Source organism: Barbus barbus (assembly GCF_936440315.1).
Source record: "Barbus barbus genome assembly, chromosome: 1".
In the NCBI taxonomy this organism is placed as follows: domain Eukaryota; kingdom Metazoa; phylum Chordata; class Actinopteri; order Cypriniformes; family Cyprinidae; genus Barbus; species Barbus barbus.
In genome coordinates, this window is record NC_136729.1 from 37407340 (window position 1) to 37432995 (window position 25656).

Below are 25656 nucleotides of genomic sequence, written 5' to 3' on the forward strand. Positions count from 1 at the left end.
CAGATAAAAAAAAATTCTAGCTGATGAACAGTCGTCTTGCTTTTCTGTTCTTAAACCTTTTGAAGAGAAAAGAGAAGTAAATAATACATTTTAAGTAATACTAAGGAATATTCACCTTTCGGAACAATGACAATCTAAACCTTATAGAGTGTTTTCAAATATGTCAGTATGAAATATGTCCTCCTACCATGAATTAAAAGCACTTCTGTAAAATTAGCATCTGATATTTTGATAATTTTTTGCTCTTCCTCTTATCTGCTGTTCAGTGGAGCAGACTACAGCACACTGCTGATGAATCTAGGCCCAGAAAATTGTGCCACACTGCTACACTTTATCCTGCTGGAAAGCAAGATCCTGTTACACTCCCTGAGACCAGCTGTGCTGACTGGGGTGGCTGAGGCCGTTGTGGCGGTGAGTATTTGGGAAGAAAAAAAAATTGGTTTGCCACTTTGTACGATGTTTCACAGACTGCAAAAAAAAATCTTACTTAGGGTTTTTGTCTTGTTTCTAGTCAAAATATCAAAAATTTCTTAAATCAAGATACTTTTACTAGATAAGCAAAATGATATTTAGTCTTGTTTCCAGGGGGAAAAAAAATTAATTAAGGGCATTTTGCTTAAAAGTAGTAAAATTGTCTGCCAGTGGGGTAAGTAAAATATTCTTAAAACAATATTCCGCTCTATGAATGTGCATTCCGCTCATGTACCGCTCATACTCACTGGAAAAGCAAAGTCTACTCAAATAATGTGTCAACAGGAAATTTCTATGTAGTGTACTTGTTTCTGTTTGCAGTAGCGTAGTACAGCTGTACTGGGCAACACTGGTAAAATACAGCTACTCTCTTCTTCACAGATCAGCTCCCTGCAATGCTGTGCTCACATGCTCTGATAATAATAGTTTTGTAGTAGGACTATACATTATTTGGATAATTAGTCCAAAAAAAATTCTTATTCTGTTGCATAGAACTGAATAAAAAATTATACATTGATATTTATTATTAATATATTTTGTTCAATACAATTGTTCAGAAGGGAATGAAAATAGTTAAAGGATTTCTTATATTAATAAATGGGACACCATTGTCATTATCATCCCCTTCTAGATGATCTTCCCATTCCAGTGGCAGTGTCCTTATATCCCTCTTTGCCCTCTGTCTCTGGCGGGGGTCCTCAATGCACCATGTCCCTTCATTGTGGGCGTTGACTCTAGATACTTTGACCTCTACGATCCCCCACCTGATGTGGTCTGTGTGGACTTGGACACCAATACTATATACTTGTGAGCACCCTAGAACATTAAGATGAAACATTTGGGAATTTATTGATATTAGTTATTTTTTCAAGGCATGGAATATTATTTATTTTTGACATTTGCCTTTTTAGGTCTGATGAAAAAAGAAATAGTAACTGGAAGAACCTCCCAAAGAAGCCCTGCAAAGGTCTCATCAACTCTCTAGGAAATCTTCACCACCAGCTTGCCACTGGTAAGATCGCCTTTCACCTTTACAGCTTCTTTATGCATTAAAATTGTCTCCCTCTGCTGTATCTCTGAATTTTTTTTTACTATGGGTACGTGAGACCTATTGTATATGAGGATTTTTTCAATACAGTTCGTCGTGCAACACTAGAAGGCTTGGCGGTGGAGATGACCCCTATCGAGGCAGACTTTACCTGGCATAAGAAAAAGACCGAGCTGGAGATGGAGATTCAGGAGGCATTCCTGCGCTTTATGGCATCCATACTGAAGGGCTACCGAACCTACCTCAAACCAATCACACAAGCACCTTCTGAGAAAGCTACTGCTGCAGACTCACTCTATGACCTGCAAGGTAATTCTTGCAGCAAAATAGTGGCCCTGTGTTGTGATATGAGATCTTGGTTTTTGTGTCCAAGGTCCACAAGACTGTAGGATGTCCCCATATTCTTATTGTGGCATATTGAAGAGCTCCTCCTCTTTTTGCTTTTAGACTTTAGTTAATATCACAGCCATGAATAAGATTTGCTACTTGCTATTGCTAGTAAGGTGGTATCAAGGGAGGGACGTTCTTATTCTAGAGTGTTTATTTCATGACTCATCGTGCACTCATTTTGTCCAATCTCTTTGCACCATTTGTTTACTCAATAAAAGAACTGTTTATATTTGTTTAAGAGTTAAGATTTTAGGACTACACTTGCATACAGCTAGCCTCAAAGCTAACAGACATGGATGAAAATTTATAGCAAGGCGTGTCTCTATATGTGCCTGTATAAAGTGTAATTATTGTAAAGTATTCTGTTACTGCAACTGATTAGCCACTGAATAATTCTACTTTCTCTTCTTTAGGATTCTTAAAGAGTAGAGATCGTGCACATCAGAAGTTCTACTCTCAGCTCACCAAGACTCAGATCTTCATCCGCTTCATTGAGGAATGCACTTTTGTTAGCGACAAAGACACCAGCTTGGCTTTCTTTGATGACTGCATTGGAAAAGTAAGATTGTGACTTCATTGCAATGCAGAAGCCTGTTTTTTCTTCTCTCTCTCTCTCTCTCTCTTTCTTTCTCTCTCTCTCTCTTTCGTTCAGCTGCTCCCATTAGGGGTCGTCACAGCAGAATTATCCACACAGTCATTTGGCACAGGTTTTATGACAGGTGATGCAGAAGCTTATTGTAATGTAATACAATAAACCAAAATATTTTGTGTTATTAATGGTGCATACTAATATACTGTTACTATTGCTCGTACTTACTTAGACTGCAATTTTTGCCTGGTGGATGATAAAATGGATTTACACTGAAGGAAGAACCTGAGCCTTCTCGAAGGAGCACAATATCTTGGCTTGAATATCAGGGATGGACTCATTTGACCTAGCAACCACCTAGAAACTCTATCAGTGCATAGAAATGTTCTAACTCAAAACACTTTAGAAACCTTATAGCAATGCCCTGGTTTCTACACTAGCAACAACGCAGTAAAGTGCTAACAAACGCTTAAAATACCCCATAACAATATGGCAACCACTCTGAACATCCACCATCATACAGCAAATTTTTCAGAGTGAAACACTGCATTTTTGTACAAAATGCAAAAAAAACAAAACAATAATAAATAAAATAAAAAACAAGCTCTAAAAAAATGTAAGTATTTTAGTTTCTGAAGCACTAATAGGAAGCTTATCTCCCAATGGCAAGAACAGAGGATGCAGAGTTTCCTATTATTGAATTTGTTTCCCTCGTCTCTCTTTCAGCTTTTTCCTTCCGACAAAGGAACAGAAAAGGGTACAAAGGTGAGCCACTCCTATCAGTTAGGTGTTTCTGTGTCATGCTTGATGTCATATTAGTGTTACATCCAATGTAAGGCAAAGTAAAGCAAAGACACAAACTGGCCAAGTGTTTTTTTTTTTTTTTTCTTTTTATATAAACAATGATGTTAGACATGGCCCATATTTTACTGACCTTAGATCTGTTTTGTGGTGGCAGCTTTAAAGACTGTGATTAAGGACATTTAGTCTTAGACCTGCAATTAAGGGAGATGTAGGAACAGATGGTTATTGGTCTTCATATGCAGAGCAGTTGGTTTAGTGGAGTAAATAATTTTTCTCTGCCATCTGCTGTTGGGTGCATTGGCACATCGTTTATCTAAACACTCTTAGCATGGGAATAATGTGGAGAGAGTAATGGAAAGTTCCAGGAATTGTCTGCAAGCTGATGGATATTACAAGCCAGAGTGCTTTGTTAAAAGTGAAAGCCAAAAAAAAAAAAAAAAAATTGTTTCTGTTGACCATATTGGTCAACAATTGGTCAACCATATTGGACCAATTCTTTAAATTGCCACATATTATTTTATCAAACAAATTAGTGTTTGAAAACATTACGGGTGGTTCATGCATTAAGATTATAACTGCATTGCATAGGTTGAAGGTGAGTCATCTGAGGACACCAGGCTGATGGAACTGGATGAGTCACAGAAGAGTGAGCACACAGTCTTCGTCATGCCTCCGGAACCACCCCCAGAAGATGGTCTTGACCCCCCTCCCAAATATAGGTATAAACACATAGCGATATTACAATACCATCATTTCAGTAACAATCCCAGTGAAATCCCATGATTCACAATATCAGTTTCAGTACAAGAGCAAAAATTAAATTAAAATTAAATTAAGTTAAACATAAAATAGCATGTACCTTTTAACAAAGAAGAACGCAAATGAGAGAAAACAGTTTGTGTAGTTTGTGTTGGTGCTGTGTTGGTAGCTGATCACTCCATATTTCTCTACTGAAATATTTAATTTAACACTTTATTATATATTTTTTTTTTTTTCAGATTTATTTGGCTTTATTGTGATAGAACAGTAGAACTTTAACTCGGGAAGCCTGAAGAAGCTATTTGTTGGCACGCTACCCACGAGGCTGTTGATGCCAACTAAAGATCATTATTGTGTGAACTCACAAAAAACATTGTCAAACACTGTAATTTTCTCTGACACCTCACTGCTTATCACAGTGATAAAATGTACAGTATAGTGCAGTAGTTTATCATCACTGAATGTTTGCAAGAAATTGCAGAGGATTCATAGATAGTTGGGCGATTTTTGGAGTAGGTGCCATTCTCCTTGTGAAAGTTGGCTCATATTCTTTGTAGTATTAGTATTTAAGTAACCGCTCATAGAAATTACAGCAGATAATGACTGTATCACCTACTTTAGCACAAAGACTGTCTGTTCCACAAAAACAATAATTTAGGAAAAATAACCTTTTTTTTTTTTTTTAAGATATTTACTAAAGTTTGGGTTTCTAAACATTAGTTCACTTTCATCAATATCACTAATTAAAAATTAAATCATTAATGTTCATAAACTGCATGTACTCTGATTGACAGAAACCTAAATAAGATAAATATATTACTTTACTACATGTGACCATATGTACTGTCAGTTGTGTTCGAGAACTTGCAAGTGCCTTGGTGTAAGAGTGAAGTAACATCTCACAGCAAGAGCTGGCAAATATTTTTCAGTCCATAAAGATAATAAGAATATCATAATCAGAAATTTGATTTTTTTTTTTTTTTTGCTAAGCAAATTCACAGTAGTAAACAGGAAAATAACAATTAAAATCCATCAATTATTAAATTCAATTTCAGCTGTAAAACCATTTTTATAAGTTTACCAATGTCTTCCTCTGCCATTATTATTTAGCTCAGTTTGGTTGAATGTTGATTAAATTTAGTTATTTAAGTTTTTCAGTAACATTATTGAGTATTAAGAGTGAAGTAACATCTCAAGCAACAGCTGGCAAATATTTTTCAGTCCATAAAGATAATAAGAATATCATAATCAGAAATTTGATGGGGGAAAAAAAGCTTTTTTTCTTATTTTTTGCTTTTTGCTATGCAGCTTCACAGTAGTAAACAAGAAAATAACAATTAAAATCCATCAATTATTAAACAAATTCAATTTCAGCTGTAAAATTACTATTTATCATTATTATTTAGCTCAGTTTGATTGAATGTTGATTAAATTTAGTTCAATAGCAATGTAAATGTTGCAAAGTTTTTCAGTAACATTATTGAGTATTAATTGTCTTTTAAACCCCAACTGAGCAAGCCAAAGGTGACAGTGGAAAGGAACCAAAAGATGACTGTAGTGGAGAAAAAACAGGCTCAGTCAGGTAGTCAGTTCTCCTGTGGCCTAAATGAACAAACACATTATGATTTATGTTTCCATACTGTGTCACATGTCCATTCATAGTCAGCGGTTGCAAGGTTTACTAATAATGTTTAGTTCGGCCTGCTGCTTGCTCATATTTGAATCATAGTTTTGCTAAGTCATGCACATACAGTTTGCTAAGATGGGTGAGTGACTGATGGTCTCAAAAGATGTACCTACTGATTCTCTCATTTCTGAGTCCAAGTAATCTGAATAAAGTAGTCAAAAACCTCAAAAACATAGTGCTGAGTGTATGGAATGCACTCCAAATGATAGGCTTAACTGGCTACAGAATCGCCCCGAGCTTTTGCAATCATTTCTTAAGTACTCAGACAGAGAAACATTCTCCAAATGGAGACTTGAACTAACCATTTGAATTTGCATCAACTAAGATCTTAGACCTGGGAAATTGACATCTTGTTAGGGAACTAGTTAATCTAGTAAATTACGAGTTGAAGATAAATTACTGGAAACTAATACTATAATTAACTTTAGAAAAATACCTTTAATTTGCACCTCTATGATTATTCCTTTTACAAGGCAACCTTGTTTATTGAACTTTATTGTCCACTCCCACTTTATCTGGCTGCCATTCTCTTGCCCCTACATCTCCCTCAGCCCTAATAACATCTAAAGCATCTTTATCCATTAGCACAAGGGTAGAATAATCTATTTCCATGCTTCTGTTGGCTCATTTGAGTGCTTGTCTGTTTCTCACAGTCCGGCCTTGAGACTGGCCAAGCACTTTGCTCACCATTAGCACTTTTTGCACTATAACTCTTATATCTCTTTCTCTATTCTCTGCTTCTCTATCTATCATTCTTCCAGTCCCACCCTCCCCCAAATATACCCCATATACAACTTTTCTTTTTTCAGTTTCTTACAGTAACAGGGCTCCAAACTGCGACTAAAATGGTCGCATTTGCGACCAAAAATATTAATTTGCGAGTGAAGTTTTTGCTGAGGTCGCCACTGGCGACTATATATAATTTGCATGAAAGGACTTTTTTCCCGATTGTTTTGCGCTCACATCTTTTGTTATGTTCACGTATTAAACATAAGACGATGCGCATCAAAGTTTTACTGGAAAAGAGTTTCAAACAGTCCTCGTCTCTGCCGCACACAGTCTGCTGAACGCAGTGAGAGAGACCTGAAAGGGCCTGTTTACACCTGGTCACTTCATGCATTTTCTCTGATCGGATATCTATATGATTTGTTAAAACGTTTCCCCATTTACACTTGGCCACATAAATGTGTCTTCGCAAAACGGATATAAATCCGTTCTTCAATTCCCGCTTCATATGCAAATATAATGGAGTTCACGTCAATGAAAGCAATGGATAATTTTATTAATTATCAGCTAATTTCAATATCAAGAGAGCGCGCGGCATCAGCACTGGAAAGATAGGCTAGTCTCGCTACTTTTAATGAAGAAGATTGTGTGTTGAGCGTCTGCGGCTTACTTTCAGGTTCATTCAGTTTGCGCGTCGCTTGCTGAAGAAATACTCCGCTACTCATCCGCGGTGATGCTTGTTGCATTGCGCTGTCATATCTGACTATAACATGCCATATAGCCTATAAAACGCTCTCACACGTCTATTATTTTAATATTATGGGAGGAGTAAAATTACCATATGTGGTTTTAACAACCAGATGCATTTACACTTGTCCGGTCGATCTTCTTATCGAGATCTTAGTCTATATGCTGTGTTCTGTTAATGCATGGACTTCCTGTTATTTGAAGCGCACTTGCCATCCAGTAATCGCAAAAAGCTTTGTGCTGTCTTACTTTTTAATAAACAAAGTATCAGCTTTAAAATGCTACGAAATTCAAATGATGCGGTTTGGGTGCTCTTTAATGCGGACCACAAGCGCACACTTTCGGTAATATAAACACCAGTACCCCGCGTCCACACGGTCCGTGTATGCGTCCGGATCGCGCGAGCTGAGAGTCTCTTTAGCACCTCAGTTAAAGCAGCAAGTGAACCCATTATATATTTCGATTTACTACTATAGTATGAAATGAACATGATCAAAAGGTAGGCAATAAGAAAGCCTATAATACAACTTACTGAAATGTTTTATGTAAAAGCTCATTGTTTCAAACTGAGGAAATGTATAAAGCTTGTAAACATCGCATTGTAATACATTTACCTCAGAATAACCACTCAGGGTCCATAAACTCATCAGTCAGCTAGAAAAATAACTATAAAGAGGAGCGTTTTGCTATATTCATGCGCTGTTGCATATTAATATTTTTACTTATTCTGTTGTACATGATTCAACTTCTCCTATAAAATTGCATTTTACTAATGAAGAAAAACAGACTGAATGTGTGAAAGACGTGACAACATTTATAGGATGCACTGCACTCAGTTGCCAAGTGATGCTTATGGTCCATGATATTGGTACAGATTCTGTGTAACGAACAATTCTTTGTGACTGTATATTTCAAGTTGTAAAAGACATTTAATTCACACTTTAAGTGAACCTTAGTCCCCCGGTCGACCTGATCATCTACAAGATGGATTAAAATGCTGATAAAGCCTAGAAAAGATAAGACATAAACACATGACAAAATGATTGAAATGTTAAAATAGGGGGGAAAAATAAAATGATAATAATAAAATAAACCACTTTTATTCTGTGGCACCTAAAAAAATAATTTGGCGCCTAAGTTTTTCTTTTATAGGAGCCAATGGCTCCTTACTCGATTTTTTTTGTCTGGAGCCCTGCAGTAATGAAGACCATTCTGTAGTCCAAGGCTGTTTTCAAGTGGTATTTTGTGTTGAGTTGCTATTATAGGAGAAAAACACTAAGGCATTCGTATTTCAAGTTTGAGTTTGTGAAATGTCTACAGAATGTAAATACAAAAATCGAACAGTACAATGCGACGGTTGCAAGGCAAGAATGTAAATGAAAAGTCCTTTTACCCATTGAACATATCAAGCAGCAAAACCTATATATACAACAACATCCAAATTACTCACATATTATTCTCTATCTAATATAAAATGGTGTCATCAAAATAATTATTTTCAACTTTGCACATGGACTACATTGTACTAAATAGTCCCATTCAGTGTCTTTAACTCTTATATGCACAAAAGAATGCACCTATTTATTTAGGTTTACTGTCGATATTCTTACAATGCTTTCATATATTTATTGTATATGAGAGCAAAGGTCAATAAAGATTTGTCATGTTATAATGCTTGAAAAGATAATGAACTATAGAATAATTCAAGTCCCCCCGCAGTCACTATTTTTCTCCATTTAAACTCATCTTTGATAAGCAAAATGACATTGAAATGCTTTTTTCCTGTGAAAATACAAAAAAAAAAACTTACCTCATTTAGTATATGCGAATCCATGAATATGCTAACTAGTTCCCGATTATCCTCAATAACGCCAGCCAGGACCTACTCCACTTTCACTAAGTTAATTGAAGTAGTAAACGCTGCACAATGGCAAGTGGCAATATTGGACAAATCGTTTTCAGAGAGTGAATGTGCCAGTGAATTTTTTTTTTTCAAATTCTTAATGTAATTGTAGCCTACAAAGAGCACTCTCCTTGAAATCACTAAAAAGCTCTCGTTCATCTTAGTTTAGTATAATGCTACAATGTACTATTGTAATCAGTGAAGCTATAAGCTCTACAACACTGCACAATTAATCTCACATTTACATTGCGTCTACATGTTTGTTTTAATGAGATGATACACATACATGCATAACTCATCACTGAACAAAAATCTGCCATTTTGAGTGAGTGGATTCTGTCTAAACACAAACAAAAACAAACAAAAAAAATAGAAATGTCTGTGATTGGCTACATTGCTCAACACTGTAAAAACACATTGTAAATTTATGACCAGTGGAGATAATAATATGAAAAGTCCGTTCCAGCAAGTTGACGGGATTGGTTTCATGTTTGTGATGGTAGGAAACAGGAGCAGTGTCGGCAGCAATAGCCACGTGGGCAGCGCACCGATATATAGCACTGTTGCGCTATGGGCATCCCGAGTTCAAATCCCGGCTTGAGGACCTTTCCCAATGCCACCGCCCTCTCTCTTTTCCACTTTGGTTCCTGTCATCTCTACACTGTCCTGTCATAATAAAGGCAAAAATTATTATTTTACCACAGTTTTAAAGGGGGGGGGGGGGGGGGGGAACGCTTGGGTCTGATGCAACCCAAGGCAGAGATGGGCTAGGACTCGCATTTTTATAGCCTTCAGACTTGACTTGACCTGAAATGACTCCAGATTTTATTCGACTCCAGGAAAAGGACTTGTGAATATTTTAAAATTTGCAGATGAAAAGAACGATTGGATAGGGGATACGATTGGATCCCCTAAAGGACAACATTCGGTGTAAGAGTAAAGAAACGACATAATTTATAATACTTTTATTTGATTCACAGCTGCTACATATAGTGTTTTGACCTCGACAACCCAACTAGGCTAGCCTACATTTTACCGCAAACTTGCGACTAGTTAACTTTCTAAAGAAGGCGCAATCGCGTTTGCTAAGGGTCGGGACTTACAGTAACATCAACACTGAAACTATTGTATTCAGAATATAAAATATTTTATAGCACTTTTTAATCTGTGATTGTGTGTTAAAAGTGTTCACGAGATACCAACCTTTCGCCAGCCGTCTTCTCTCCACAGATGATCCAGACAGATGTGGTGTGCACGGAGGGGAGGGGCTGTGTGCGTGTGTGTGTGTGTGTGTGTGTGTGTGTGAGGGAGAGACGCGTGAGTGACAGAGAGATGAAGAGAGAGCAGGGAAAGGAAATGCAGTTGAACGAATTCGCTGCGTGTTTTAAATAGCGTACAAAAGAAATCCATGGGCGCTGCGGATGGGTCGGGTAATAAAAAAATGCATTCTGATTATTTGCGGTTGGGTCGCCGGTGGATAAAATAAATCATAAATGATGCAATATTAACTATATTTTTTCATTAGGCAGACAATTTCATTTGTGTGTGTGTTCGCCTGATCGGGAAGTTGCAGTGACAGAAACGGTGACATTTCAGATAAAGTTTAAAAGGAGTAAAGCCTCTGTTAATGCGATTGAGTATGCTAATATGACCAGAGAAGATATTTTGTTTTATTAATAAACGTTCATAGAGCGGCCGCGATCAGCTCCGGTGCCCGTGCCGTTAAACCTGCGCTCCGCAGACGCCTGCAGTAATGCGCAGATCAGCTCTAACGTCACTGAATCTGCTGTTAAAAATGAACCATACATTCATAGTATCATAATGCAAAACATACACGACATATAGTCAAACAATTTTTCATTGTTTCTTGAAATGTCATAGGATTTCCATATTGGCGATGACTGCAGCATATGTCCCCATGCATCATATACGTCGCCACGCGTTGACGTCATCAAATTGTGATCGGAACATGAGATCGGCCAAACGTATGAATACCGATCGAGTCATAAAATGTGAATATCGGCCGATACCGATCTCCGGCCGATCGATCGGAGCATCCCTAGTATTGACTAGACTTGACCTTTTTGATTGACCACAGACTAATTTTGAGGTTTTATGCTAGCACTCTGATTTTATTCTGTGCTTCTCTAATTATAAGTTATCTGTTTTTCCACAGTTATAAGAATTTCCCTAGTTTACGGTTGGAGCTGTTTGATTGTCCACAAGAGCTGAGACCAGCACTGAGTACAGGAGCCGCAGGGGCCAGTGTGTCCAGCAGCCCTGCCCTGTTAGCCAAGAGAACCAAACAGGTGAAGAATTTCTTACGTATACCATACTAGAAATTCTGGTATGCTACCGTACCCAGACTTTTCCAGATTATACTGTGCATGACCGATTCACATTACATTTACACAAGAGTCTTAAAAAATACACAAGAGTCTTTTAACTTGACAGCTTTAAAATTCAGCACTCATGGCAAAGATGTGACATAATGACTCTTAATTAGAACCATTAAAAGTACAGCTGTTAAGAAATATAACAACTAATAATTCAGTCCCGCTTCATATGATGTGGCCTTAACTACTATGTACTTAATTTAAGTTAAAAATTTGATACAGTGCACTTATTGTGTACATACATTGTCATAGTTGTGAGTTGTTGTCGTCTTATTGTCTTCATGTTTGATCAATCAAAGCATTATCTAATAGTGGTAGCTAGATGCATTTAAGTGATTTCCTGGAACCTTTTAAGTTATTTTACCTCTCTGAGACAAATTTAGATTTTTTGCAGGATGGCACCCTCTGGCTTCTCATATGAATAAACATAAATGTGTTTATAGCGCTCCATAGTGGTCACACCACCCTGTTTTAGGTAAAATAATAATAATAATGCATTAAAATAAATAAATAAAACGGGGGGGGGGTTTGTTTTTCTCCAGTTAACATGTTAAATGTTTATATTTTTGTGGAAACTGTGATACACTACCATTACAAAGTTTGGGTTGAGAAAAAAATTATTCATAAATACTAATTACTAATTAACTGCAAAAGAGACATTCAGAAAGATTAAACCGATTCCAAATTTTTTACCCGTTAGTGTAGGGTCAATAGTAGTCTCCGTGTCAGCAGAGTTTTTTATTTCAGGCTGTATATTGTGTGCTAGTCATAACATCAGTTACTCCAGCACTCGAGAGTCGAGAAGCGCTTTGCTCTTACTGACTCTGCTGTGCATGCAGCAGTTAAACAGTAACCAACGATCAGCTAATCTTAACAAACTACAGAATAACTTCCCCAAACACAACTGTTGCTAATTCTGTGGTTGAGTGCTCTTTGGAGATACCATAGTGGTATTTCAGTGTGTAAGCCATTGTATGCTGCAGAGACTGTAAAAAAGATAGCTGACGCTTCTCTGCTTCCTCCTACTTCTTCTACTTCCTCTACTATTACCTTTGCATCCAAAAAATAAAAAAATAAATAAAAATAATTAATGCTAATGCAAGGGTTTTTACTAATGCAGCTTCTATGGGAGGGACGGTAAATTTGACATCGTTCTCTCTTCTGACTGCCGTTATCAGCCTCTCTCAATTTTTAATTTAAATTTTTTTTTTGAAAGTCATGAAAACACTAACGTGGAGTTTTTTTATTTTGCTATTTCAGCAAATGGGAATGCAAAAAATATATTTGTAGTGCTCTCCCATTCACTGCTCTTGAAGTTAACCCAACTATGATGACTTTCGCTGCCGAGAAACCTGCAAATGTGAAAAAGGTCCAATATGAGCTGGAGCCGCGATTTCAAAGTCCCTCCCAAACTCCCGCACTCCCAATCTCAAATACACAATCATGACACTACATGGCATTTTTATAGCATCAAATAACTAACTAAAAGCAAACTTATTAGAAAAATAAATACTTCAACATACATCAGCAATGTAACTACCTGAAATGACAGAAACAGTTGTTTGTTGTGTAACTTGAATTTTTTATTTTTTTTGGTTTGGCTTACGTCCCATTTGGGTACATACATCTAAAATATAGGAAAATAGTTTGTTAAAAATGCAAGAGGACAAAAAAAAAAGTCAGCTAAAGTCAGTTCATTGATATTTCAGTGATGTCATCATCTAGTTCAGCATTCTTCCAATAGTGTCTGTGCAGTCAGTCAAGCGTCCCCAACTAAGCAAGCCAAAGGCTACAGTGGCAAGGAACCAAAATTCCATTGGTGACAGAAATTGAGAAATTTGGAGAAATGGAGAAATTTATTGTACACATTTGGTGAAGCGGGAGGTGTTGTAAAAATTTTTTACTAAAATGTATATGCATTTAATGGAATTCTCTTTTCAGTTTAGGTGCTGTGTCATGTAATATGAATAAAGGTTTTAGATCTCTAGATTAATTTATGGTTTGAACTTCGCCCTCTGTGAACATTTCATTAGAAGCTTTAGGCTGTCAGGTTTTTTTGCATTCATTCCCAATCTTTATTGTTGGACTTCAAATTCGCCTTTTAATTTTATTTATTTTAAGAACATTTATGCAATTATAATAAAGAACTTGTATTTCTAAAAATAAAGAAACAAAAAAATAATTAATAATAATGTGTTAACTACAGTAGGTAGTCAACCAAAATGGCTATTACAGCTGCATGTAAAGACCACCCAGTCACTTGTGAAACTCGTTCTCAAAATCACCATCAGGTGGCACAAAGGGGACCATTGCCGCTGTTGCCCAATAAAGCTGGAATTGTGACATTTCATTTGTGAATGAAGATGAAATAAAATAAATAACTGGTAACATTATTAATGATAATAATATAGCATTATAACATTTAATCAATGTAACTACTTTTACAGCGGCAGGAGTACTTGAAGTGTGCTTGCTTTGTACTGTACAATACTAGACTGTATTTTAGATTATTATACATTTAAAGAGGTGTGCATTATACTATAAAATAAATAAAATGACCAAAAAGGTGGATTACTGTTCATGTAAAAATGATGAGTGTTATAGGCCGGGCCTTGTTTTCTAAACACATATTTACTTATTTACAAATAAATGTTTTAAAACTACGCTGCATTAAGTAATTTTATTTTATTAGAGGTATTTTCAGTGTATATTTCTAGCATTTGTATTTGTGACAATGTGACAATTACATTTAGCATATAAATCCATGTTTTGAACAGGCTACCACTTTTAATGTAAACATGATTATGTGACATGATTCACTGATATAAATAATACTGCACACCTGTTAAATGTGTAAAAGTCTAAAATACTATATAGTACTGTGTAGCTGTTATGTGTATGTGTCTGTTTAGTTCCGTTTTGCCCTTATTTAGTAGTTCCTGTTCTCATTAGTTAATCTTCATTCATTGTTATCATCTGTCTTGTATCATTCATCTCATTTGCTCATTAGTTTGCCTTTCTTTATAAGCCTTTTGTTTCTGTTCAGTCTTTGTCTCGGTTTAATGTTGATTAAAGGAATACGTGTGTTGATGCTACTTCGTTCTCCTGGCCTTTGTTTTAGATTTTATTTTGACTACAACCATGTCCCGTGACAGTAGCACAGAGTGAAAATGTAAGTACAGACTCACAGTCACAGAAGGATAAATATAGTGGAGTTAAGGAGAAACAGGTGAGTGATAATAGCACATGGAAGAGACAGAAACAAAGCAAAAGGAAAGAAAACACAAAGATCAAACTAGAGTCCTGACAGCAACACTAAAGGAATTTCTTTATAGTATGTACAAGCTCTTCCGTTCGATGCATTAAAAGTGGCTGGTGATTACAGTTGTCGAGTTCCAAAAAAAATAAAATAAAAAAAATGCTGCCCAAGTGCACAAACACGGTACATAGGTTTGATCTAGTAATATAGACAAAATTGTTTCTAGCACATGAAAGCAGTTTAACAGGAAATGCCCTTCAATACCCCTTTGTGGTCTCTGAACCTGAAGCATTACTTTTTTTGTTCCACACAGGAAATAAAAATGGCCTACAAGCTGGCAAAGCGTTTCTATTCCAATCCACCCCAGTGGGCAAAGTGTCTGTTTAGTCACTGCTACAGTCTGTGGTTCATCTGTCTTCCTGCCAGCATGCGTACAGCCCAATCCAAATCCCGCACCATGCAGCAGGCCTTCAATGTTCTGCTTAAGATGAGGAGCTCTGAGGTGGAGGTCCTCGATGAGGTGTGTAGATAACATCAATTTTGTTATATATTTTATTATTATTGTTATTATTATTGCAGAATTTATTCAATTAATATTGACAATAACTTGTAAGTGGATTTAGATCTCTTATTGATTAATTCACTTTACTGCTACACTATAAAAAAATATAGGCAGCTAAAATATTTGTAATTAAGCAAATGTAAAGTAAATTAAATAATATATAGGATTATTTTTCATTCTTTATGCAAGTTTTAAGTGAACTGAGCCTTAAACCTTAGATGGTCTGAATTTGATTATAATGTTTCATTAATTAAACACATATTCATCCCTGACCACCACCAAAGATGGTTTGAGTGATCAGATAACAATATATCTCAAACTATCTATTTAGCATTTATGTATTTATCATGTTATGTATTTAGCAATGGCTATTTGTGTTAAGATCTTGAAAAAGATGTTAATACCAAGCTTAAACGGGGTCATAGGGATCTGAAACTATAGTTCAGTTCTTTCCTTACACATTTCTCTCAGGAAATGACACTTAAATTGCCTCACGTGACTTGTGTATTTATTCATGTATTCATGTACTTGTGTATGTAAAGAATGACTGTCTGTAGACCTTGGTGTGACCCTACAGCTCAACCATTGTGTTTAACAGGTGTGTTACCGTGTGGTGATGCAGTTGTGTGGTTTGTGGGAGATGCCTGTCATGGCTGTGCGTGTCTTAATGGAGATGAAAAAGGCTGGTGTTGAACCCAATGCTATTACTTACGGATACTACAACAAGGTGATGAACACTCCCTTACCATACACAATAGGGGAAGTCGTGGCCTAATGGTTAGAGAGTCGGACTCGTAATCCAAAGGTTGCGGGTTTGAGTCTCGGGCCGGCAGGGATTGTAGGTGGGGGGAGTGAATGTCCAGCGCTCTCTCCACCCTCAATACCACGACTGAGGTGCCCTTGATCAAGGCACCGAACCCCCAACTGCTCCCCGGGCGCCGCTGATATTAGCAAATATCAGCGTAAATGGCTGCCCACTGCTCCGGGTGTGTGTCCCGGAGTGTGCTGCTGTGTGTTGGATGGGTTAAATGCAGAGCACGAATTCCGAGTATGGGTCACCATACTTGGCAGTATGTCACTTCACTTCACTCACTCAATAGCACTGCACAACACAGCAGTGCAATGCAGACCTATGAAGACCACTGTACCTTTACATATTGATATTACAAAGCAGCATGATCTTATTTGTGACCCTGGAGCACAAAACCAGTCATAAATAGCACAGGTATATTTGTAGCAATAGCCAACAATACATTGTGTGGGTCAAAATTATTGATTTTTCTTTTATGCCAAAAACTCATTTGGATATTAAGTGTATAAATGTATAAATCTCAATTTCAGAAAACTGACCATTATGACTGGTTTTGTGGTCCAGGGTCAGATTTTATAATAGTATGTTAGATTTTTATAGTAGTAATAGTAATGGTTGTTTTCTAGAATTTTTTAGTTCAAAAAAAAGAATGTAGCTGTCAAACATTTGTTTCAGGGTTTGTTTTTTCCACAGTATCAGATGCCTTAGTCATGTGAGAGACAAACTCATTGATGTGTTAAATCATAATGGTTTTGTCTATCAACATACAACCCGAATTCTGGAAATGTTGGGATGGTTTTTAAATTTGAATAAAATGAAAACTAAAAGACTTTCATATCACATGAGCCAATATTTTATTCACAATAGAACACAGAGAACAACAAATATTTAAACAGAGAAATTTTACACTTTTATCCACTTAATGAGCTCATTTCAAATTTGATGCCTACTACAGGTCTCAAAAAAGTTGGCACGGGGGCAACAAAGGGCTGAAAAAGCGAGACATTTTGAAAAGATTCAGCTAGGAGAACATCTAGCAACTGATTAAGTTAATAGGCATCTGGTCTTTAACATGATTAGCTATTAAAGGGATGTCTTAGAGAGGCAGAGGCTCTCAGAAGTAAAGATGGCTTTGCAAATCTCATCATCTACAGTGCATAACATCATCAAAAGATTCAGAGAAACTGGAGAAATCTCTGTGTGCATAAGGGACAAGGCTGAAGACCTTTGTTGGATGCCTGTGGTCTTTCGGGCCCTCAGACGACACTGCATTACTTATCGGCATGATTCTGTCATTGACATTACTAAATGGGCCCAGGAATACTTCCAGAAACCACTGTCTGTAAACACAATCCGCCGTCCATCTGCAGATGCCAACTAAAGCTCTATCATGCAAAAAGGAAGCCATCTGTGAACATGGTCCTGAAGCGGAATCGTGTCCTGTGGGCCAAGGCTTATTTAAAATGTACTGTTTCAAATTGGAAAAGTGTTCTGTGGTCAGACGAGTCCAAATTTGGCATTCTTGTTGGAAATCACGGACACCGTGTCCTCCGTGCTAAAGAGGAGGGAGACCTTCCAGCATGTTATCAGCGTTCAGTTCAAAAGCCAGCATCTCTGATGGTATCGGGGTGCATAAGTGCTTACGGTATGGGCAGCTTTTATGTTTTGGAAGGCACTATGAATGCTGAAAGGTATATAAAGGTTTTAGAGCAACATATACTCCCCTCCAGACGACATATATTTCAGCAGGACAATGCAAAACCACATACTGCAGCTATGACAACAGAATGGCTTCATAGTAGAAGAGTCCGGGTGCTGAATTGGCCTGCCTGCAGTCCAGATCTTTCACCTATAGAGAACATTTGGCGCATCATTAAACAAAAGTTCCAACACCAAAACTCCAGAAACTAATAACCTCGATGCCCAGACGTCTTCAAACTTTTGAAAAGAAGAGGAGATGCTACACCATGGTAAACATGCCCCCGTCCCAACTATTTTGTGACCTGTAGCAGGCATCAAATTTGAAATGAGCTCATTTTGTGCATACAATTTTAAAAACAGTTTAAGCATTTGTTATATTATCTATGTTCTATTGTGAATAAAATATTGGCTCATGTGAGGTGAAAGTCTTTTAGTTTTCATTTTATTCAAATTTTAAAAGCGTCCCAACATTTCCGGAATTCGGGTTGTATAATGTGTAACATTTTGTTACAATCAGACCAATCAGAAAATCAGACCAATGGTCTAGGAGGAGTTCAGTTGATTTTAATCAAAATTGAAAATGGCAGTCTGTAAGTAGGCATAATTAGAGGCCAAGCAATGAAGCTGCGTAGGCACTTATTGTAGTCATCTGTGTTCTTATTAGGGGTAAAGCACTTCTTGTTTTTCAGTATTGAAAAACTTCTGGTTTGTCCTTGTTCTTCTTCTTGTTGTTCTGCTTGTTCTTCTTATTATTTTTCTTATTATTATTATTATTATCCCTCCACTCTTGTTCAGCCCATAGAACTGCTTGCAACAAAGTTATGAAATTTGACACACAGATAGAGTGATAGTCCCAACTATAACCACAGTGAATGCTAAGAACTTTTAAACTGTAAAGTCTAAAAGCAAAAGTTATTTATTTCAACCATTCTTAAATAAGACACAAACAAATCTGGCAAAGAGCACACCAGAATGAACATGAGGTTACGTGTATCTCAGCAACGATTTAGTGTATACAGACCAAACTTGGTTTATTTTAAGACAATCATGATTTTCCAAGTTTTCACCCCCTGGCTCTTAATAGTAATAATAGCATAGTTTTTCCTTCTGGAGCATCAGTGAGTGCTTGAACCTTCTGTAATAGTTGCATATGAGTCCCTCAGTTGTCCTCAGTGTGAAAAGATGGATCTCAAAATCATACAGTCATTGTTGGAAAAGGGTTCAAATACACAAAAATAAAAAAAACAAAGAGAGAATTTGTGGGACCTTAAAGATTTTTCTGAAGAACAGCAGGCAGTTGAAATGTTCAGGACAAACAAAGGACTCATGAATAACTATCACTAAAAAAAAAACAGAGCTGTGGATCATTCAGGTAATAACAGTATTAAGAATCAAGTGGATGTAAACTTTTGAACGGGGTCTTTTCTATAAATTCAACTATTATTTTCTCTTGTGGACTATATGTAAACATTTTATGTGAAATATTTATTCAGGTCAATACTAAATAAATAATAACATGCATTTTGTATGATCCCTCTTATTTTGGTCAAATAATTAACATTTTGCAGATTCTGATAGGGGGAACTTTTGACCTCAACTGTAAGTGTGTCATTGTCACCTCACACTGACCACACAACATTAGTGCCAAGCTGCCAAATATTAGTCAAATGTGATAAACCATTAAATCATATAAGTGGTTGTATTTATGATTTTTCAGCCATTTCAACTTAAACCATATTAATTACTAGATACTGCAGTTGGTCTGGTGCTCCCTGCCATACTTAGCTTCTTTTTTTGCCACTGTTGTTCTTGGACCCTTAATTGCTGCTTGCAGCTATATTTGGTATTAATGTTCACAACATAGCTCAGGCCAGGCAATCTATGAAAATCAGTCTCATGACAATAGGTTAAAGAAATCAATAACTATTAGCATTTTTTAAAAAGGCACGGTGCCAATGACTCATACAGACTTTTATGATAATACAAATACCACATTTTACTACAAAGTTCAAAATGGCAGACACCCAAAATGGGTGACATTATTTTGGATAATTGGAAAATGCACCATTCAATCCAAATGCTGCACCGAATCTAAGGATCTGCACCGAATCCAAAATCCACTGTTCATAAGCATATCCACAGGTCATGCTTGTCATAACACACACCAAGTTTGGTATGAATACTCTAAAATTATTAGAATAGATTGCCGCTTATCTATTTTGACATGATCTTTATCAAATTAATTCACACATTTTTTGATAATGAACCAAATTCCATAACTTTTTGTTATTATTGTTAATTAAATGATCTGTAGACCACAAACTTTAAAGGTGCATTTAAAACAAAGCTCTTCACTGAAAGATGAGATTATTCCACTCAAGAGTTTAGCAGTCACTAGTGTCTTCTTCTTAATAGTTAGATTGAATATTACAACATATTTTGTAACTTGAGCTGATTAACAACACTCCTGTCTTCAGTAACTTTACACACATATTTAACTGAACTAAGCCAACACTGTACTTAATGAATAAGGATGCTATCGTCTTTCTATTTTCTTTCTATGTTTGCATCACTGATTCTGTTTCTTTCCTGTTTAATACTATGAAGCTGCTTTGAAACAATCTCTTTTGCACAAAGCACTATTAAAATAATGATGACTTGACATCCATTGAATTACAAATTCAGGAGCATTACAAATGTCAGTGTGTTGTCATTATGAAAAAATTTGTCATGGTTACTGCTTACCTGTAAATGGCTGTGCTTTGTCCAGGCTGTCCTTGAAAGTCCTTGGCCAAGTCGTAACCGTAGCGGACTCTTCATGTGGACCAAAATGCGGAACCTGGTGCGAGGAGTGGTGCAGTTTAAACAGGCGTTGCATGGAACAGCACTTAAAGGAGGACCTTCTCTGATAACCACAGGTTTGTGTTCCTTCCTTCCCATGCTCATGCATTTGAAATGTTTTATACATATTGGCCCTTTGTGGTATTTAGATATGGTTCGATACAGGATGCAGTTTGGTGGTTGACTGCTTTTGATATTACCCCCTCTGGACACTTTATCCCCGCTTCTGGTCAGACAGGAATGCATTTGCCATTTCCAACAGTAGAGTTTTCCTACCAGCATATTAAAATATGCATTACAAATTCTTCTGAGTGGCATGATAAGTAACTAGACTAATATTACTTTATAATTTTAGGTCTAATGTTCATTAATAGCATGTCAACACTTTTACTAGCTACTGCAGTGCACTTTCACTGCAACCACTCTTTCATGAGACCAAAGCAGATTTTCATTTGGTCAGTCACACTCTGGGTATATGTACAGTCTACTCAAGTTCTTCCACATCAAATTCAACTCTGTAAAATAGGTATATTTGTTTTGGAGACCTGATTTGTGCAAAAGGATATTGGCATGCTTAAATAGAAAAGGATCATCCCCCAGCTTTTCTATAAAAAAACTAATTCTAGTAATTGTATGATGTAGTTTCATGAGTCGTCTTTACAAACATGGCTACAATAGTCAAACTCAATTAAGAAGATGATATAGTATTTTTAATTCCGTATAGCTAAACTGCAAATCAACCTTAATGTTAAAAATGTCATGCAATTGAAAAAAGTTGCTATGGAAAACCAAATAGTTTGCCTGCATTGAACATTCAAGCTAAAATTCACAAAACTGCACTTTAATTAACATTTAATTGTGCCAGAGACCAGCAGGTGTTTTGGCAGACCTGTGCACCCGTAGTTTGGAAAATGCTGGCTTGGAGCACATTACAATCTTACAATCATTACAAATGCAACTTTAAAATGAAAAATGTAAAATAGGTATTATAAATGTAGGGCTAATTTTATTTAGACATGTGAAATTGTAAAGATTCAATAACATCTTTGCAAAAAAACAAGTACTGATATTTTGTTTTATCTTCAGTTCTTACCATTATGAAACGAATTTGTGTGTGTTTTTGTATAGAGCTTTCCACGGGTACAGCAGCAGGTGCTGATGGAGACAGACCGAGTCATGGCAGTATAAACAGCTCAAATGAGCCTATTGTAGAGGAACACATTCTCTCCCCTCTCAGCCTTATAGTTGAGGTTGCTATTGACAGTCACTGTAGCACAGGTACTGTAGATGTGACATTAAATATGAGTGAAGTGACATACTATAATATAATTTTACTTGCGCTTCAGTTTTGTATTGTTGATTTGAGTATGTTTTGTATATATGATTTCATAAGCCGGTCAGTCTGATCAGGGTTATGGATCTAAGGACGAGCTGCCCCAGGACCTTACTGATGGATCTATAACCTCTCCACCTCTCTCTACCAACCGCAGTAGCAAAGCAACCAAGATCCAAAATGGTACTGTATTGGATTGTTGAACTTAATATAGCCTTAAAATGCAGAGGAAATGCATTGAAGTTAATACAAATTTGCAATAATTAAATAATACAACAATTGTCCCACACTTTATGGACTTAATATTTCACGTGTAACTAAAATGTATTTCCCACAGTACTACTGCAATGCCATTTTCACGCAAATTTATACAAATGGCATTGTTTTGTGTGTGATATTTTATTCTTGTTGAGGTTCTATGATAATTAAATACTGAAACAAAATGAAACAGATATGTCAAAATGAATAAATGGATTAACATCATTAAAAATTTAATCTTTATTCACATACATTAATGTGTTATTATTTACAGCCCTGGATTGTATGTTATACACTGCTATCAAGATCATTTATTTAAGATAGTGTCATCTTTTTGTCTCTTTAAAGGGGACGATATTGCTAGTTCTGTGGACAGTGTTGTCGCTGTGACGGAGCCCCCCAGCCCTGCTGATATCGCACCTTCTGTAGCCAGCATTGTTAAACTGTCTACTGAGATCCCTGTCCACTTTGACAGCAGTGCAGAGTCAGACAGGGGAGAATCCGGTAAGTCACTGAAAATTTACTCCGTGATTAACAAAAAGACTAGGTACTGTTCTTTTTCCTGCATTTTATTTAAGAACAGAAACCTAAAACCTAAACTTACTTAAAACTTTAACATTGTTATTTTTGTTGCCTTGCAAGCACTGCAAAATCTAGTATTTATTTAGAGCTTTATAAAATAAGTAACACTTTTGTTTTGTTGTCATATATGTCTCCAGCAGGTGTATGTACAGCTAAGCTATTCATTCCCCGTAAGAAGAGTGAAGATGTGTCCCTGCCTGTGGAGGATGACTCTGTAATCCCAGTTTCACAACTCTCCCAGGCTGGACAGCAGCAGAGGATGAAAGCCTTTGTGGAGCGCAGCTGCAGTTTCAGTTTAGAGAGCAAAGCTGGCATGCTACAAAAGAAGGGCAGTCTGGAGCTCAGTGCTGATCATATGGGCGCAGATGCAAAAATCCTTGCATCCGCATTCTCCAGCAGTCTGACCCCTCCTCAATTTACAACCATCACTCCCTTTAAAGAGTGTAAGATGGAGGCTACAACAAGCTCTGCCCTCCAGCAGGAACATGAAGATAAGCAGAACGAACACAAAGCATTCAGTTCTGCGGAAGAGAAAGTGGGGGAAAGTAGAGAGCAGAAAGATTCAGTAGACACACCCCAGGGGAGCGATGTTGTTGGGCGAAGCATAAGCAGTGACTCTTCCTCCTCTAAAGCTGTAGAAAGGGAGGATGTTGAGGTGGGGGCGGATCCTCTTTCACTCTTTGCTTCGGAAACTGAGGATGCAACCTCCATTCAGAGCCAGGAGTCCACACGGCCCTTTCCACCTGTGGTGTCAAGGAATCTTGCAGATGAGATTGAGATGTACATGAGCCTCCAGAGCCCCTTGAATGGTAAATCTTCCAGCATGGAGTTGCAGCAGGGATCAAACCACAAATCAGTTAATTGTCCAGACTCTCCTGAAATAAAGCAGTCTTTGGAAAGAAGATCGAGCCTTCCGATCGGTCCGGTCAAAATTGCTAGTTTAACAGAGACTCTGAAGCGTAGCCCTGCTGTCACGCGCTCTAAGACATTTGCAGTCAAGTCCCCCAAGACCCCAGGCTCTGCAGGTCAAAGGTCATCATCACTGACTGCGCTTGTAAAGTCATCACAGAGCAGTTCACTGGGATCCGTCATTAACTCCATATCAGGCATCAAGATGGACTCTCTGCTGTTAGGGCCTAAAGTAGATATGCTTAAGTCAGGCATGAAGCAAGCAGCCAATGTGGCCAGCAAAATGTGGGGTGCAGTGGCCTCAGCCTACTCCTACTCAGATGATGAGGTGAGAAACCGTAAGAAATAAAGTTGTTAGGAAATCCAGAAAGGTTTTCTTGAGTATCTTCATGATCAGAGATCATGATGCACACAAACCAAAATCTGAGTTACACCAACCGCTCTAGAGAATAAAACTCAGGAGAAATTAGGTCAACAAACAGCTTTAGTAACAATCTTCCGCTTTACTAACATTCTTGTTGAACCCTTAATGGTGATTGTTAAAAATATGTTCCAAGTGTGTTCATTGTTATAAATGAAAGCCAAGGATAGACAGAAAGTAGAAAATATACCAAAACCTACCTACTGTTTTTGAGGGCAGAAGCTTTTAAAGGGGTCATGAATTTCCTTTTTTTTTTTTTATTCTTAATGCTTCCTGAGACACACTTATAATGCAGGATTTTCCATTAAAAATTTAGAAATAAAAGGAAATTTATACCCTGATTTTTTGTTTGAAGTAAAATTTGCATGTGTCCTAGCATCCTCTTGCACCTGAGGGTCCCTAGACCTCAATTTGGTTTAAGAAACTAAAATATCCACTAGTTCATCTCATGAAGTATCATCAGTACCAAAACTCCCTGTGTGTGAAGCTAACCTCTTAAGCATTCCAGTTTTTCCTCATTGTAAATGTTGGACATATGTTTAGTCTGAACTTTATTTTGGATGTCTGTGATTCAGGAGGAAAGCTCACAGCCCCGAGACAGTTTCCCAGCTAGGCTAGAAGAGCAGTTGTTGTCTGCAGAAGGAGCAACAGAGAACACTTTACCCAGAGGCCTGATGCCCAGCCTGGCCTCAAACGGGCTAACACACAGCAACACCAGCCTGGGCAGCAGCAGTGGAAGCAGCGATACCAGCCGTGCACAGCTGTCGACGCGTAAGACTCGTACATAAATGTCATGTTGAATGTCCACTCCAAAACACATGTATCAACATGAGGCCAACAAAGATTCGATTCAACAGTCATTTTATTTCTTATTTTGAAGACAATGTGGTGTCTGTACACCGTGTTCTTTTGTTTGAAAATTTTCTTTTTTGGCATTCTTTACAGCTTTGACTCCAGGCCGCTCAATGAGAGGTGCAGACTCAGAGAGGTCTGAACATAGTTCCTCTCATCATGCCAGCACCTCCAGCATTTACCAGAATTGTGCTTTAGAGGTGAGAGCATCGCCCTCTGCTGATGCTTAAACACAGTATCACTTCAGAATTAAGTAGTAAAGTTGAACTTCGTATTTTTTTTGGGCAGGTTCTAATGTCCAGCTGTTCTCAGTGTCGGTCTTGTGAAGCTCTGGTGTATGACGAGGAGATCATGGTAGGCTGGACAGCTGATGACTCCAATCTCAACTGCACCTGTCCTTTCTGTCAAATCTCTTTTCTCCCTCTACTCCATGTTGAGTTCCGCGACCTGCGCTCTGCACCGGGGTGAGTTACTAAACCACATATTTAAAAAAATGCATTTTTGTAATATTTATAAAATAAGATTTTTTTTGTATTTTTATGACGACACATTATGCATGCACAACTAGGAAATTAAACTCAACTGTGCTTGTTGGCATATGTTCATA

At 37.2% G+C, this 25656-nt stretch overlaps 1 protein-coding gene across 2 annotated transcripts in view; it reads left to right on the forward strand.

Moving 5' to 3' along the window:
• LOC306874556 (DENN domain-containing protein 4C-like) overlaps nucleotides 1–25656 on the forward strand; it is an 86292-nt gene that overhangs the window by 53899 nt on the left and 6737 nt on the right. For both annotated transcript variants that reach the window (XM_079424696.1, XM_079424697.1), the window contains 18 exons: nucleotides 267–411; nucleotides 1103–1278; nucleotides 1383–1483; nucleotides 1610–1828; nucleotides 2323–2468; nucleotides 3225–3263; nucleotides 3891–4021; nucleotides 11301–11433; nucleotides 15093–15299; nucleotides 15940–16068; nucleotides 20624–20771; nucleotides 21823–21972; nucleotides 22088–22210; nucleotides 22634–22789; nucleotides 23005–24104; nucleotides 24773–24968; nucleotides 25143–25249; nucleotides 25338–25513. In XM_079424696.1, coding sequence (XP_079280822.1) covers nucleotides 267–411; nucleotides 1103–1278; nucleotides 1383–1483; nucleotides 1610–1828; nucleotides 2323–2468; nucleotides 3225–3263; nucleotides 3891–4021; nucleotides 11301–11433; nucleotides 15093–15299; nucleotides 15940–16068; nucleotides 20624–20771; nucleotides 21823–21972; nucleotides 22088–22210; nucleotides 22634–22789; nucleotides 23005–24104; nucleotides 24773–24968; nucleotides 25143–25249; nucleotides 25338–25513 — 3582 coding nt within the window. The remainder of the gene's footprint in view (nucleotides 1–266; nucleotides 412–1102; nucleotides 1279–1382; nucleotides 1484–1609; nucleotides 1829–2322; nucleotides 2469–3224; nucleotides 3264–3890; nucleotides 4022–11300; nucleotides 11434–15092; nucleotides 15300–15939; nucleotides 16069–20623; nucleotides 20772–21822; nucleotides 21973–22087; nucleotides 22211–22633; nucleotides 22790–23004; nucleotides 24105–24772; nucleotides 24969–25142; nucleotides 25250–25337; nucleotides 25514–25656) is intronic.